Consider the following 16,805-nt stretch of genomic DNA (forward strand, 5'->3'; position numbering starts at 1 on the left):
CGTTCAGTTGTTGAAACCCTTAGCCTAAGGATACGAGCTGAACCACCAAACTCTCCTGTAGCCACAGAAGGAGGACTCTGAGAGAATATCTTTACGTCATAGATACAGGTAAGGAAGTGCTCAAGTGTGACTTTTTTTCATACGAGTGTGAGCTTACCTGTATGTAGAGATTGTGCTGTTAAATGTATAAGAGCTGAGAAAAGACACTTTTTTAGAGATAAGAAAACAGTTTATTAGGAAAGGATGTCTTGAATGCACAAACACTGGCTAATAGATCCAGGGGGAATATTGTTGTTTAAGGACAACCACTGCTAGGATTCTCCCTCATTCATTGCCTTTTTTATCGCGTCTGTCGTTTCAGCTTTATCCGTTTCTGGCTCTGTGATTTTGGATTTTGACCTCGGAGGTGATTCTGTAAATAATCTTTTTTCCGCTATTACTCTGATTGTCTCCCTGAGGCTCTAAAGGTACCACAGTCACCGTCAGCAGTACCCACATCGCACCTGATTACTACTTAATTAACAAGAGAGAAAGTCCCAGATCGTGCTGAGAAAGCAGTTAGTCACTCAGCTGCACTTTGTATTGGACTAAGGTGTACCTGACTTTAATCTAACAAAAGTAGAGTATAAAAAATATGTAATATATAAATAAATGAAAAAAAACATTGTAAAATGTAGATTAATGATACTATAAAGCAAATGTAAAAATGCATTTTAGAAACATTCTTCCAGTCCTTAGTTTTCTCTAATATTTAAGATGAATTGATCAAAACAGCACCGGTAGAACTCCAAAAGCAGCTTATTTATGGTTTGCTCTTTTGATTGATCATGGAGTATTGTATGTCAGATTAAATACATCACATGAAAGCTTCAAAGAAAAAATTGACAAAAGCAATTTCATTCTTCCTAAAGCAGCTCCAGTGTCAACCCGAACAAGTATGAAAAAAGCTGGAGAAGTGAATCAGTTGAACACTGTTATTATTCTAAGCGCATGATAATGATGATTTTAATGATAATGGTAATGAATGTGCATAATCTTTTCCCATTATCAGTAAAGAGGATACTCACGCAGACGGGAAAAAATGGGTGGTTAATATACCATTCACAGATGGATGACTTCACACTGGGGAAATGTTTTATGAAGAATGGAACAAGTTAACAGGACAGAGTCAGATACAGTATTTTATAGGTATATCAGACTTACAGGTATATCAGACGGAACTAATGTATTTAAGTGAGTTGAGTGGTTTGAATCAACCAATTCATGATTTCTGTTGAGTTTTCATTTCTTTGTATTAATTTTGTGTAAAAATGTATAGCATATAAAAGGAAAGCCCTTGTTTCATAAAAGAAAAATGTTTTAGTGCTAATGTACCTTGGCTCATATAATTTTTCTATTGAAAATACCCAAAGAATCTATATTTATAGTCTCCACATATAAGTCTCAAAATTTGGTTGTTTTAAAAGTTAGAAATAGATCATGCAAGAGCCCATAAAAACGAATCACATTTTTGTAAATGTACATAATCTATATTTCTTATAAATCTAAAATTGGTTTAATCTAATCATACCTCACGTAACTGGCAAAGGATGTCACGATTTAAAGGGCCAGTGTGTAGGATTTCATGGCATCTATTGGTGAAATTGAAGTTTGCAACCATTTCAATACCGCTCGCCTCACCCTCCCCTTCCAAGCGTGTAGGAGAAACTAAGGTGGCCGCAAAACTCGCGAAAAACACTAACGGCCCTATCTAGAGCTAGTGTTTGGTTTGTCCATTCTGGGCTACTGTAGAAATATGGCAAAGCAACATAGCGACCTCCGTGGAAGGGGACCCGCTCCCTTTGCAGATAAAAACGGCTTATTCTAAGGTTATAAAAACAGAACGATTCTTATTTTCAGGTGATTATACACTCATTAAAAAAAGACTTTCTTTAATCTTTCAAAGATCTTTAATTATTTTGTCTTGTAAAAAAAAAACAACAGGTTGCTTACATCATGAGCATTCTCTCTCTAATCAGCTAAAAAAAACTTGTAGCATTTCTGCTGCCTATACTAAGATTGAACTGATTACACTGTTTACAGGTACCAGATATTCCCGTATCTATTGCCCTCCCATGCACAAGTATTTTGCAGTTCATCCCCTTTTCCAGGTTCACTCTCCTCACCTTGATAAAAGTTGGGAGCTTGTCTGGCCGTGCTAGATTGCTTTCCCCTGGCTCCATGTCCAATGGATTAGTGCAGGTGTCAACGCAGCTTAACAGCAACCAGATCAATGATGACACCATGTCAGCTGCCTAACACTCTGCAGAATTTCTGCTATGCAGTCTGGGGCTGGTGGGAAGTAACACTGCAGGACTGAGTGCATCATTAAGGGCGTAATGTCCCTGTTGTGTTAAAACCTGTTTTCTAAAAGTCGAGAGCTGATTTAGGTTTGACAATTGACATTTTCAATTAACTTTTTAGAGTATATTCTAGATGGTTTGGCTTGATTTCAGCATCATGGAACATTTCCCCCTGTGTCAGTGCATGTCACTTCTTTTTCTGGTCTATAGAAGTATCAAAAAAATAGCTAAATAACCTGAACTCTCTCTATAACTTTGGGGAATGACATGGGAGCAAAGTGTCAAGATTCACGTGGATGCACTTATCTGCAATTGCAAACAGTGTCCACCCTTTTTCTTTTAAAGCACCTATATCCCACAGACTCCCACACATCTAATCCTGCATCTGTTTCAGCCTGTGTGAGTTTTATCAGCCATAACTGAAAAGATATGTGTCTGCACTGCACTCTGCTCTCTCTTAGTGTGATTTCCCCCTATGAAGGACATATCTGATGCTAGGAATGATTGCAGAGGAGATGTCACCCAGCTGAGCATCTACCCTCAGGTGCAAATATGTTCCCAATTAAAAGAAACCCTACGAGTACATTTGTTGGAAACAATAGTAATGATATGCTCAATTGATCTGATATGGCGGTGCCTCGGAAGGAACCGAATTTGAATATAAAATTGTCTTATATCTCCACTTCATATTTGTACAAATGTGTATGTGAAAGTGTTATAGTCTATGCGGGACAGAGGAGAAAAAAAGATGCAGTTTATCACATTATCACTTAATTTGTGTGCTCTACAGTCTACACAAGATAAGATTTCCTAAAGGCACATAGTGATCCAGGAGCAGGAATTGTGATTTATTCCAGTAGATATGCTTACAGTAAGACAAAGAGAATTCGAGAGATTCGAGAGATAAAAAAAATAATACAAAAAAGATGAAGTGTTAAAAAAGTGTCTCTATGTAATTGCATGTTATCTTAATCTTCTTTATATGCTTGAATTTAGCTGCATACACAGCATCATCATGGACTCAATGCCCTTCACTCTTGACCTCTTTCCCCTTTATGATCGTCATAATCTGTCAATTCTGCTTGTGTGTGACAATAACAAGACTTGAATGCTGCAACGAGGCAGGTAATAGGTACAATCATGAAACCCGGTGCAGCTGTGGAAGGCACATGGAAATCGGATTAACCGCATTCTCTCAGATTGGTCATTTCAGGATCCTTCCTGCGAGGAAAATGCACAACTGCAAGTGCACCTTCTGCTCCTGGCCCTCTAAACTCACACATACTGTTTGTCTGTGGCTGCTCAGGCTGGATTTCCACTGCTGTGTGAGAGATGATATGGTGGCTGTGTGTGTAAATCCTCCCCAAACTGAAGGTTTTTGGAAGAGTTACTTGTTATCTGAGTTTTGACAGGACAACAGTGGTCATATCTGATGTCGATTTCAGTGGTATTGCATGATTCTGATGGTTTTCTTTGGGCCTCCATGTGCGTTTTGAGTTGGTCCAGGGTAGTGGCATGACAAAATAATACAAGGGGAACATCAATTTTAATAAATTATCAATTGCTTGAGTAATTTATCAAGCAAAAATGGCAAACATTTGCTCATTTCAGCTGTTCTCTGTTTTATATCACATCTATATCTTTATGTTTTAGAGGGTATAGATACCTATACTTTATGATAGATAATGTTGTATTTGCATGTTTGCTACAAAGAGTGCTGTGCTTTACTGTCTTGTCTTTGACTGATGTTCAATTATAGCGTCTTTTTAGGACAATATTGTAGATAAAAATATTCCCCGAAAAACTAGTCAGTGCCTTTTTCAGCCCTGAGGACTGCCTTCAGGTATTCCTATCAGGTTTCATACCTTCACCAATAAGATAAGGCAGCCTGAGAGGCGAATCTCAGGGCAAACTAAATTGCAACACACTCGCCGCACCAGTCGCTGCTGCTTGCTAAGCGCATTGCTCTGAGCATTTGGTAATAACTGAAGGTGACTCAGATGAGTTTTTCAACATTTTTATTAGCGCAGATCTTCTCACATCTGGATTTTGGCAGCTGGACAGTCAGAGAATAATGTTCAGAGACGTTGTAGTTTGAAAATCAACCTGAAAATATAAAAGTGAGGGGGGAAAAAATTGGATTTTGAAAAATGAGGGGCATATGTCCCCCCATCCCCAGTGGAAATTACACCCTTGATTATTTGCATTACAGCCTGTAAACTGGAATAGTAATAACTGTTCTCCATACATTTTGGAAGCAGAATAACCAAAAACCAATCTCAAACTAATTCAATTAGGGTTGGAATTTTAAATGAGTTTATTGAGTACGGTCTAATTGCAGGCAATCAGTGACCTATGAGAGACACAGTATCCCATGTCAAGAGACTAGCCTGATGAGTCACCACATGATGAGCACTAATATGTTGCAGGGAGCCTGGTTTAGAAGACTAAATACAGTACATAAGCACAACCACTTCAGCATAACTCATTTAAGGTAACAGCCCTTTGCAATGTTGATTCTAGTAATAACTGCAGTAAAAGTGGATGTAGAAGCAGTTTAATTCTTATTTCTGTGTGCAGTTGTACTACCCATCCTTCCATTTACTAAACCACTTAATTTGTTGAGTGATGCAAGGAGCCAATCCTAGCATACATTGGGCGAAAGGCAAGAGTACACACTAGACAGATTGGCAGCCTGTGACCATTTTAGGATAACCAAAAGTAGCTACTTATTTGCTTTACATAGATTACTAAAAAGCTTAGAATGACAAAGGAGACCAGGAACAAAGGGAAAGCGATTGTGTCGCTGTGAGCTGGACTCAAACTCGTACAGTTCACCAAGCAGAAGAGGAGGATAAAGAAAAGGAACAAACATAGCTGTCTAGTCCATGACTTACAGAAGTGTTTTAGTAATGTGGTTAAGAGCTAGAATTTTAAATTGAGAAGAGAAATATTACCAAAAGATCCACTTATTACCTGTTTCCTTAGCTTTCAACCACATCCCGTAGTCTTCTTCAGCAGATGGAGTTTGCTCAGTTATCACAGATAGAATCACATCGATTTCTCCTACACACAACTGCAATCCCAGGTGAAAGAGTCACCTTGACCCATGTTTTTTTCCTAACTCACATTAAGGACCAGTTCACCCAAAATTACAAAAAAAAAAAAATTATTTCCTCATTTACTTTTAGTATTGAGGTATCTACCCATGCAGATAGTCTTGATTTTATATTGCCACGTTCTGAGATATCTGACTTCAAAAATTCCATTCACCTCAATACAATGGAAGTTTGTTTATAGTGCTCACAGTATTAAAAAATGACAACAGAACATTTCAACATCAGCATCTTTTGCAAGAAATAATTGTCCCTGTTACTCTGGATAATCCACAGACCTTGGTGTCAACAGTTTTCAGTAGCACTAGTTTCTGCCAAAGAAATAGTCCTGATGAGATCAGTCTGTGGATTATCCAAAGTAACCGGGACAGTGAAATGTCTTCTTTTTTATGAGCTTCACAAACAAAATAATTTAATTTACCTCCATTGTATTAGAATGGAGGACTATTTAAAACCTGGACAAACAAAACCAAAAGCGTCCAGAGAAATGTATCAGAACCAGATTGGAGAAACTATGAATTTTTAATCGGTATTATGAGGCCTGTCTTTGTCTTTCTCCACTCTCCATTCACACACTAAACCACACTTTATTGGCCCATTATCTCAAATCAACGCATTTTCAACAAGCGATTACAGCAAGTGTAAGGTGATAAAACACTCGTGAATCTCCTCAGGTTGTAAAGAATTAATCAAGTACATTAATGGCCCATGAGATGTACTGTAATAGGTAGAACAGGAATTTTAATAATTTTCCCTCCATCAAAGTGACCACATCTTCGTGCCATCCATCTTTGGTGGCTCCTGGCTCCAGCTTTTCCTTAATGAAAGGAAGTTAAGATCTACACATGGAGACTGTAAACCTCTGCAATTGTTCATTAAAGATAAAAGATCTCACAGATGTGGAAGTGGAGAAGGTGAACCATGAGTGGAGGAAGAAAGGGAGTGTTGAGGCGAGAACACAGCATCAAGAATGGGAAAGTGGATGCGAAAGTGGGAGCGAGAAGGAAACAGAGGGAGAGACCCCTAGGTTATCTATGCATTAGCAGACTTCATTGTGTTTTTCAGCTTCATGCAGACGACTAATGGATGAGATAGAGTGAGTCAGAGCTTTGTCAGAGACAGCACAGAGCTTTTCTTCTCCTCCACTCACATTCATGACACCTTGGCCCCCTCTCCACCCTTCATTTAAGCCGCTAATGCTAATTCATCCCACCATTAGCTTTATTAATACACTACACTTTGCAACTTTGTACATGGTGCACAGGCTGCTTGGATCCTGCTCTCATCCATTCACTTGTTGGCTTTCGCTAGAAACACAAAAGGGTATATTTTTAGGGAGTGTACAAAAAAGAATTGGGGTTGGGATGGGGGCTGAATCTAATGTTGAATTTTATTAAAACGCAAAAAAAACACAACAAACACAAGAAAATGGTGAAAAGAAATCTAGCCTCTCGCTGTTTTTGAGAAAAGAGCAGCTAAATAAACTGTTATTACAGTCACTGAATGAGTGAAAATAAATTCCTAATACAGAGACAGAATTGCTGTCCTCAGTTGTTTTTTAAAAATTTGTATTTACTGTAAATCTTACAGTTTCATTCTTCTTCTTCACAAGGGAAGAATGAAACACAAAGTAAATCTGGGATGAAAAACCTAACAAATTCTTCCTTGCTCTCCCAAAAATTACAACTACCCTTCCTTCAACAAAAAGAAAAAATAGATAACTCCCCCTTTTCTGACCCTCCCACTCGTCCTAATAATGTTCATATAATCCCTTAAGGGACCATAAACTGGTGGAACACTCCAGATTTTCCTGCTCTTATTTAGTTCAGGCTCTGACAAAAATGTACAAAACCAAATTCATGAGACCAGTAGTCCTTTTATGAATGCTCTGATTGCTTCCTGTTTGATTGAAAGGGTAAAACATTTTGTCTCAAAACACGTAACATTTTCAGGGTCTTAGTTAACTCTAATGGAAGCACAGTATATTTGTTTTGGAAAGAACTTGGTAAAAGCATTCATTTGTACAAGATGGAAAGACTCATCTGACGTCAGGCTCTTCGCTGTAGTCCATTTTCTTTTTGCTTTCATGCCAGCGTTTATTTAGCAGGGCAAGGTTGTTTATATTTGCGAATGATGAAGATCTATTTTCAAATGAAACTTCCTGTAATGAGTTTGCAGACTCCTGGGTGGATTATGCTGTGTTGGTGGCCTGGGGGAAAGCCTGATGTGTAGGGGCCTCCCTTTCCCAGCAAAAACTGGGAAAGGGACTTTATCTGTGTACAGTACATCATATTTCAGCCCCCGGCGCCCAGTCAGTTGTCTACTCTGTCAGATAGATGATGCAAATGATATGAAATGTTAAAGATAGCTGAAATAGTATGCACATTTATATGCAAGGGTGGCTAAAATGGACCAGTGGCAACATCAAGACCAAGAACTATATCATTACCGAAATAGAGCAGAGAGAGGAGTGTGTAGGTTCATGGCTCAAAGTGTCACAGATGTGAAAGGCACAGATTTAATTTGAAGTTTTTGAGATATGGAAAAGTTGTGACTCTTTCTGGCCCCTGGTTGTCAGGAGCTCTTGGGCACAATGACAAGCTCATTTGGTAATCCATGCATGCCAAGCAAAGTGTGATAACCAAGACATGCACATTTTAAAAATGTCAACCGTTACAGATTACAGATTACCGATTACCTGCGTTATTGTAATTACTTTCTGTAATAAATTGATGCTGTTTTATTCACTGGTCCAGTGGTACTTAACTTTTTGTTGCTGTATATGTTCCCAAAAAGATTAAACTTTTCGTAGACAGATCACAGTGTATTCCCATTTAATGAAGTGTTTCTATTACAAATTACCATTTTACACCAAATAATTCTTATCTTACAACCCTGGATAATTCCAGGGTTTCTTAACCTTTGACGGCCTGACCCTGTTTAAGGTGCCAAAATTCTCATGATTCCAGAAACAAGTTTTCTTTCTTTTAGTGATTTTAATTATAGCATTCTTTTGTATTCTGCTCTCAAGAGCATGGAGAAAGTTCCAAACGGATTGTATAGAAATGATGACATATCAAATTTAAGTATTGCATTTAAGTCATTTTAGGTAGTTCTTGTCACGCTGATGTATATGTATAAGTGTTCGTTTTTCTGATAAGTTTGGTTTTAATTAGTTATTTGATGCTATAAAAATGGGGTTTCACGTCATGATTGACAGCTGAGCTCTGTCCGTGATTATGGGTGTATGGGCGGGACCTCGATACCGCGGCTCCAACTCCGATCATTACTGCGCAGTAGTGGCTTCATTACAGTCTATGGGGGAAGTAGTGGAGACCATCTATATATATCTATATATACAGTCTATGATCTGTAGAGTCTGGACCAAAGTGGTGGACCAACTGACAGACTGACATTGCCATCCATAAAGCCACACTGCTAGCATGCATTGTCATGCATACTAGCTGACTCACACAGGGTCCTGACCAAAAGATAAGAAACTCTAACTAAAAAAATAATAATATTCTCTAGCCTTCACTGCTCTTCTGTGAGCAAAACTCAGTGAATTAACGGTGCACTCCAATTTAGTATTGCACTTCCATAACGTTGGGGGACTCACAAAAGACAGAGAAAAAAAGTGAATTGTCCAAATTCAAGCAGCAGAGGCTGAGACATCCTGACTTGTATTCTCTAGTATGGGTCAAGCTTAAAAAACGCTAAATAATGCACATCCCATAATGCAATTGGATAGCATTTTTCATTAGATCCTCCCTGCCTCCTATATGCCCTTCTCTCAAAACCCCCATCTCCAGTTTGTAATGTAATTTCAGTCTCAGGTGTTGATGCCCAAGCTGGGATAACCCTGGTGACATCATCAAATCAGTGGAGTACATCTTTAAAGGAAGTATTTCAGTAGTAAAAGGTGTATAGATGTTTTTAAACAACTCCCATAATTCCCTTTGCATGTGTAAATGATTTGGGGTGGCAGTACATCACATGATTCTTGGTTCTTCTATTAATTTGAAAGCGCTTTCATTTACTATGTAATTGTATGGTGGTACACTGCTAAAGACAAAACATACTCATTTATAATAAATCACATTGTAGTAAAAGCAGGGATTCAGTACATGTTCTTTCAGCTCTGCCTTATTCCGTTTATATCATGTTAATTTATTCTCTGTGGAAGAAAAGAAAGCAGCTCACATTCACCTGAACCGATCATTGTTTGTCTCTGTAATGCATTTCCATTTGGCTGCACCAAATCTGTATTTGCTGAAATATCAACTGAGGCATGCTGGTGATTTTATCCCAAAACTGAGACACAAAAATTGAAACCTGTCATATGCACTGTATCATACCACAGCTATGATGGCAGCTAGACCTCAGAAATGCACAGCCTGCAAGTGGCCATCCTGCTGGGAATACTACATAAAACGTGTTCAATGTAGCAAAGTCAGAGCAGGACACCCTCCTGTTAATGGGATGTATTATTGAGTAGTAAAGGGATAAGTGTGTGTGCTGTGTGGGGAAGAGGTGTGCAAACAGATTTGAGTATATAATAAATAAACATCGAGCAAGTGCAGTCACTTTAACCCATCCTATGTCAACGAGTTGACCGATTCAAATCATTACAACCAGCTCACTATTACACCCACTGTAAACATCTCAAGGCCGCAGATTGATAACATTATAGCCCATTAACACTTAATATCCTTGTCAATTGTTTCTCACTAACAATAATGGCTTCCATTCAAAAGAGACCTGGCAGCAGGCTTGGTATCTCATTCCCTGAGCCTTTAGAAAGATATGAATCGCTCTCCTGCCAATTCATCAAAAGCCAGATGCAGCTATATAAATCTTTGTTCAACAAATCTGCAGGCTAACTAAAATTAATTATTAACTCATTATGGAAATTTGGTTTATAAAAAAAAAAGCTTAAAAAACTGATTTGCATTCAAATGCAACTCATTTGAAAGGTTTATCTTATGCATGTGTCTTACCATCTGATGCCTTCAGTGCCGTAAATCATCCTAGAAACATATACTGAAAATACTGAAGAAATAAACGTTAGAAAATACTGAAAAAACCCCATTGTAAAATGGAAATAAAAGTTCTCTGAATGTGTGACGGCAAACAAATGGACATCCACTGTCTAATTTTAAAGCTTATGACAAACATTACATGACTTTGTTCATTAATAATAGTGTTTACAAAAAGCTCACAGTGGCCCCAAATGCCTGTTCATATTAACACTCTGGTAGAATATTATTAATGCGGGAAAGCCACATCTTTATATTGCTGGAGCGTATCCAGGGCCTACGCCATCACTTGCGTTGTGCTGGTTTACTCAATTGTTCAACTTACTTAGTAAGGGCCACTTAAGGGAGAACATAACAATAACAAATGGGCTTAGTCAGCAGGCTAGCAAATGATCATTGCACAAAACATCTCAGCAAGGAAAACAAACAGGTCCCTCTAATGATTTCCCATAAAGCCATTTATATATTTCTAAATGGGTCACACACGACCTGTTTCATATGCTATTGACTACGAGTGGTAATGTGGTGAAGTGGAAATGGTCACGGTGTGCTAGTTTTTACTTTATTTATTTTTACTTCAGTGCACCCATCAATACAACACCCACTCTGCGTATTGTCAAAGATTTTCATTCGCTCTCATCAATAGGATGTTTTTACTGTGGGATTGTGTTGTCACTAGCTGTGACTTCTGCCACTCGTCTCTGTCTTCATCAAACCTGTGAAAACATTATGAGTATGAATTCCATTTGACCATTTGTGGGTCAACAAGACACTGAAAGCATTTTTGAAAGCATTTTTCATCTTTAATGTTACATAACATTGCATACAGCAATTCTTATCATTGTAAATGCAGATTCCATTTACAAAATAGGCCTTTAATCCAACTTTCTTTTATCCTCAGTATATTCATGTTTCAGCTTTGTTGTTATTATAGAAATGGACCTTTTCAAAGCCTATCCACACCTGATTTAGATTTAGAATTGGCACTCATCATGTTCTTTTAAACAGCACCTGTTGCTATTAATAATGTGTGATGTAGTTGTATTAAGATTTATATTAGTAATATTTCTTATATGTTAATCATCTAAATATATGTAGAAATAATGACTACACAACTATTTTAACATCAAAACAAATCAAAAAGGAATCAAAAGTTTTTCCTATATTTTAAAGATACGTTAAAAGTAACCTTAAATTTAGCAGTGTTTAGCCATAAAAATACTTCCAGAATTTTATGCACAGTCATATAAGATGCACTACTGCATTGGGTTTTACAGTGTTCAGCAGGCACTACCCAACAGTAAAAGCCAATTATGGAATCTGTAGGCTGCACATACAGTGTATGCACAAAAAGGTAATGGGTCCCGTAATTTCCTAAAAATGTCTTAGTAAGTTTCTTGTAAAGAACTATGTAATCTGGTACTTATTACAGGGACAATAGAGACAAAGTTCTGATAAAGTTACTAGAGCTTAGTTGATTGTTCAGTGAACTCCAGTTATATTGGAAATTAGTTGCTGGAAATGAATGCTCCATTCAAATCCAAGTAAATATTCAATCATTATTTATTTATCATTGGAAACTTTATTGTATACATGTTGAACTGCATGTTTGTCTGTAGACAAATTTCCCATGTTTTCATGTTCAGCAGAGCAGCTGTGCACTGTCTAAAAGACTCTCGAGATTACATGAATAATTACTTGGAATTAATTATTTGGTAGTGTACCAGCTAAACATTGTCACTGTTTTTCCTTTAATTAGCAACAAATTACACAGTTCTTTCCAGGAACTTTACTATGATTTTACAAAAGGGGGGACCTAGATTCATTAGATCTTAAACGTTTTCCTGCATCAGCTCCTGAAAGCAAGTCATTTATGGCAAGAAGTGCAATAATGAGGTCCTAAACCAGAATGAAGCTTTGCAGGGAGACCATTACTGCTCCTGAAATCAATTAATTGGTTAGATTTTTTTTTCTTTTTACCATGATTGGGAATGGTTATGTAGGCATACTAATCTGTACTTTTGTTGATGATCCTGGATACTGTAGATATGTTATGGGAAAGTTCAATTGTACCTTTCTTAAAATCTGCTATAATCAATATTTTTAACTAAACTTAAATCAAATGACTATGCGTACGTGAAAGGTGTATCTGGTTGTCTGGAGACAAACCCACAGAGAATTATCACCTGAATCTGCAGTTCCCCTCAGCTATATGGAGAATTTTAGCATCTTTCTGCTTTTTGTTTTGGTTTTACAGCCTGAAACTTTACTGGTTTGATTCATCTTCACCGCCCCCATCAACATCATTTCCAGTCGCAGCAGGCAGCTGTTTTTAGCAAAAAAGCCACTGTACACTTCCAGCTCAGCACCAAACAGCAGACAGACACAGTGAGAGACCAGATGGTGAAACATGGTGGAGCATTTAGCAGCTAAAGAGCCAGACTTTTTTTCTCAGGAGTTGGTGGAGACTAAAACAGAGCTAAAAAGAGAGTAAATATTGGACTTACATTCGACAGGTGGACAGAAACATGACTCCAAATTGATGAGATGATAATATATCAGTGTTGTGTTTACAGCTTGTTTCCGCTGCCCCCAAGTGGCCAAAAAACTCAAAACAATTTAATGTAGGTTTAAAGCTGCCATGGGAAGTTTTCTTGTAAACAAACAAGTTATGTTTACATTCAGTGTTACTCACCAAAAAGCATTGTGTGTATGCTTAAAGGTGGGTTATGTGATTCTGGAGAAATCCAATACTGTGACAAATACCATGATATAGAGCGAATAACGACACAGCAAGTACTGCAGCTAACGTTAGCTTAGCTAGGTTGTGGGTTAGTAAACTGTCCCTACAGTTGCTGCTGCGAAGCTAACATGCAGAGAGGACACGACGGTTTCCCAGAGCCAGCACACCAGCTCCAGACAGCGATACTCACAACTCTCCTGCTACTACAGCTAACATCACAACAGCAGCATATCTTGGCAAACTAGAAAGTAAGCTGAATGTCCGCGGGCAAGTCATTTACCTGACACATAAATCATGGCTGGAATTGCTGAATAGTGTTGTGTGGCCCGGTCCGAACCACTTTGTTTATTTCCCATTTACAGAGCCAGGGCTGTGTACAAACACCAGATTTCTTTTCAGCGCACACAGAACGGACAGCTAGTGTACTGTGAGGAGATATTCGCTGAATTTGACAAAAAGACGTGTACTGAATTAGAATCCCATACACCACCTTTAAGGTCTACCAAACGTGTCAAATGTAAAGTATTTTTAGAGTAGGGTATCTCTGCAGACCGGAGACTTTGAATGGGAGGGGCAGCTGTCAATCATTTTTTTAATTTGGCCAATCAGAGGCAACAATCCTCTGTCAATCAAAAACTAATTTCCACCAGTTGTCATTCACTGTCATTCAGCTAATCATTGTTCTCATAGGAGAAGGGGGAGGTTCGACACGAAGAAACAAACTCACCTTGTTTCTCAATGTTTAGATCCTGAAGTTTTCAGCTCTAGTCAAAGGATCAACGTTTTTAATCAACATTTTAAAGTGGAAGTAGACAACTTTTGATCATAACAGAATATAGTAACTTTCACCATTGTTCATTTTAGAATGTTAGATGTTGCAAGTTTTGTCGGAAAGCTAGACACTGGAGGCTAATGAGCAACCACAGGCTGTATGCAGTAAACTGCAAGCTAACTTGCTAACCTCTATGGGAAATTATAGTAGGGCCAGAAAAGCAGTGGAAACCTTACTTGTCGTCTCAAATTTGTTCAGAAACAGATTTTTTGTGGACTGCTAAGTTGAAATAAGTCAAAATTTACTTAGCCTACTTCATACAATGGAAACCTGCTACTCATGCTCAAACCCCAGTGGCTCACAGGAGGGAGGTCTGCAGTTGGACCCTTCTCCGCCCACCCGGCATAATCCTGGGAAAATAAAGGCTTGCGAGCTAATGCTGGAAGCCAGAAACAAACATCTGTGAGCCATTGTCCATTTGATCGTTTAATCAAAGAACACATTTTCTTGCGGTGGCCTTTCTAAAATGAGCAGTGGTAAAAGTTACTATATTGTGTTATGATCAAGGAGTTGATAAGCAGACAGCTAGCGCTAGCTAGTTGAAAAGTTGTCCATACAAAACAAATGATGGATGGAGCATGAGTTGTTAGTGTGCCCCCCTTATAATACTGAGTGATAAGTGATTCGCTGAATTAAAAAGTGATTGACAACTGGCTCAAGCGGTGTATTGGTGTAATTAGTTTTTGACTGACAGTGGATTGTAAGCCTCTGATTGGCCAAATAAAAAAAATGATTGGCAGTTACCACGCCCTCTCAAAGTCTCCGGTCTGCAGAGATACAAACTTGGATTTTGAAAGTATTTTAAATCAAGCATTGTTTATATCCATGTTTACTAGCTTGCTAGTCTTCTCTGCCTGCCAGCAAATGCTTTGCGCATTACCACCACCTGCTGATCAGTGGAATAGTGTGACACCATTGGTAGGACTGTATATAGCGTCACTTGCATGCACGCTGCATGTGTGTCCTCGTGCGCGTGTATGAGATAAACAAAACAGGGACTCACTCATGGAAAAACAGCTGCATAGCCCTAGTAGAGGTCTAAAACTCCACAGGGGCCTTTAAGTTACTAAAGTGGTTAAGGATAAATTAATAATTGCTAAGATAACAAAACAATCAATTTCCTAAACTCTCAAAATTGACTGAGCATAACATAAAGGGCAGAAGTATGATGATCTTAGCCATGGTCTTGGTTCATAAACCTGCAGAGGCCATAGCAAATGTTTCTGGTGAGGCAACAGTCTATGGGCAGAAGCAATCTATGATGTTCTGAGTGGCTGTTTTTTCTTTGTTATCTCTGTGTTATTGGATGATATAGTAGTGAGTAACAGCACAGATGGGGGTCAGGGAGTGGAGGTCAAGCAACAAACACAGAGCACCTGGTTCACCGAGAGGCACCAGGATCCTCAGGAGTTTATTCATCCCTCCAGTCATCTTCCATCAGCTTACACACACATCTTCTTTGATGTAGTTTTACAATGTAGGGTGTTAAAAAAGAACATTTCTTGACCTAAAGTCTATTATCTAGTTGGGTTGGATTTTTTATTCCAACATAGAGTCCTTCCTTACATCTCCCATCAGACTGAATAATATTGTTGCTACTTTATCCCTCTACCAAGTGGCTTTGGTTGATACTGGGCATGACCCATGTCCTGGTTTGAAGCTAATCTCTTCAAGCACAGATCCACTCATACAAATCTCCAACTTCTGCTGAATGATTTGCATCAGTGATCCGCCCCTCCAGCCTGTAGTGGCCGCTTCCTGCCCAATGGAAAATACCCATTTTCTCATTTATTGCCTCAGGTTGTGCTCTCTCTCCATCCCACCCACATTGTCCATCTCCTGGTGTTGGCTGAACACTCTCCCACCACCAACGCTTTGACTGACCGCCCAAAATCCAGCTAATGATCCCTATAAATTGGAATTGATGCAATATTCCTGTCATTCTGTCTGCTTTCTCCCTGTAGGCTGGACTAAGATCCCATAGGCTTTATCTCCCAGATTCTCCAGCTGTTGACCCTTGTTTTAGACTTCTCTTCTACCTGCTGGGCACCTGTTTGTCCCTGCCTGTCTGGCTGTGCTGAGCGATGAAGATCCCTCTGTGGTACCTGGTGGTGCTGCTGGCATGTCTCTTCACCCCTGGACGCAGTGACTGCCAGGGGGACTGTGTGGCCTGCAGTCTGCTCCTGCAGCAGCAGCAGCAGCAGCAGCAGCTGCAGCAAGCCTTCAACACCATGGTGAGTATGATTGTGTGTGTGTGTGTGTGTGTGTGTCTGTGTGTCACTGGTAGTCGTCGTGAGTCACGGATGATAAGAGCATCAGCTAAATGCCTTGTCGACACTGTGCGTGTGTCAGTGTGCGTGCAGCTGCGCCAAGCCTTCAACACCCTGATAGAGGTGTGTTTGTGATTGTCTAAGTTGTTTTCAATCACGATAAGAGCTTCTGCATAATGCTTTGTGTACAGCTTGATAGTACTTGATAGGACTGTGCATTTTGTTTGCCTTAGTTTATGGGTGTTATTACGGGGGTAGAATTATTTTGTGTTTCTCATGCAATAAAATTTTTATTATTATTATTTTATTTTTATTTTTATTTTTTTCACGTTTTTTAATACTCACAGATAGGATTTTACAACAATTGAAAGTTAGCACAGTGGCAACTGTTTTATCTTTCGTCACAAAGACCGCAAGGAAAACAGTAGAAATACAACGTTCGTCTTACAAAGTAATCTAACAG

The 16,805-nt window shown here is 38.8% G+C and overlaps 1 protein-coding gene across 2 annotated transcripts in view; it reads left to right on the top strand.

The window, feature by feature from the left end:
• Positions 1–16,805, top strand: part of pnocb (prepronociceptin b) — a 26,074-nt gene continuing 9,269 nt past the window's right edge. For both annotated transcript variants that reach the window (XM_044170371.1, XM_044170372.1), the window contains exons 1-2: positions 1–108; positions 16,037–16,306. In XM_044170371.1, the coding sequence (XP_044026306.1) occupies positions 16,157–16,306 (150 nt within the window). In that variant the 5' untranslated portion in view covers positions 1–108; positions 16,037–16,156. The remainder of the gene's footprint in view (positions 109–16,036; positions 16,307–16,805) is intronic.

Source organism: Siniperca chuatsi, linkage group LG16 (assembly GCF_020085105.1).
Source record: "Siniperca chuatsi isolate FFG_IHB_CAS linkage group LG16, ASM2008510v1, whole genome shotgun sequence".
Lineage (NCBI taxonomy): Eukaryota > Metazoa > Chordata > Actinopteri > Centrarchiformes > Sinipercidae > Siniperca > Siniperca chuatsi.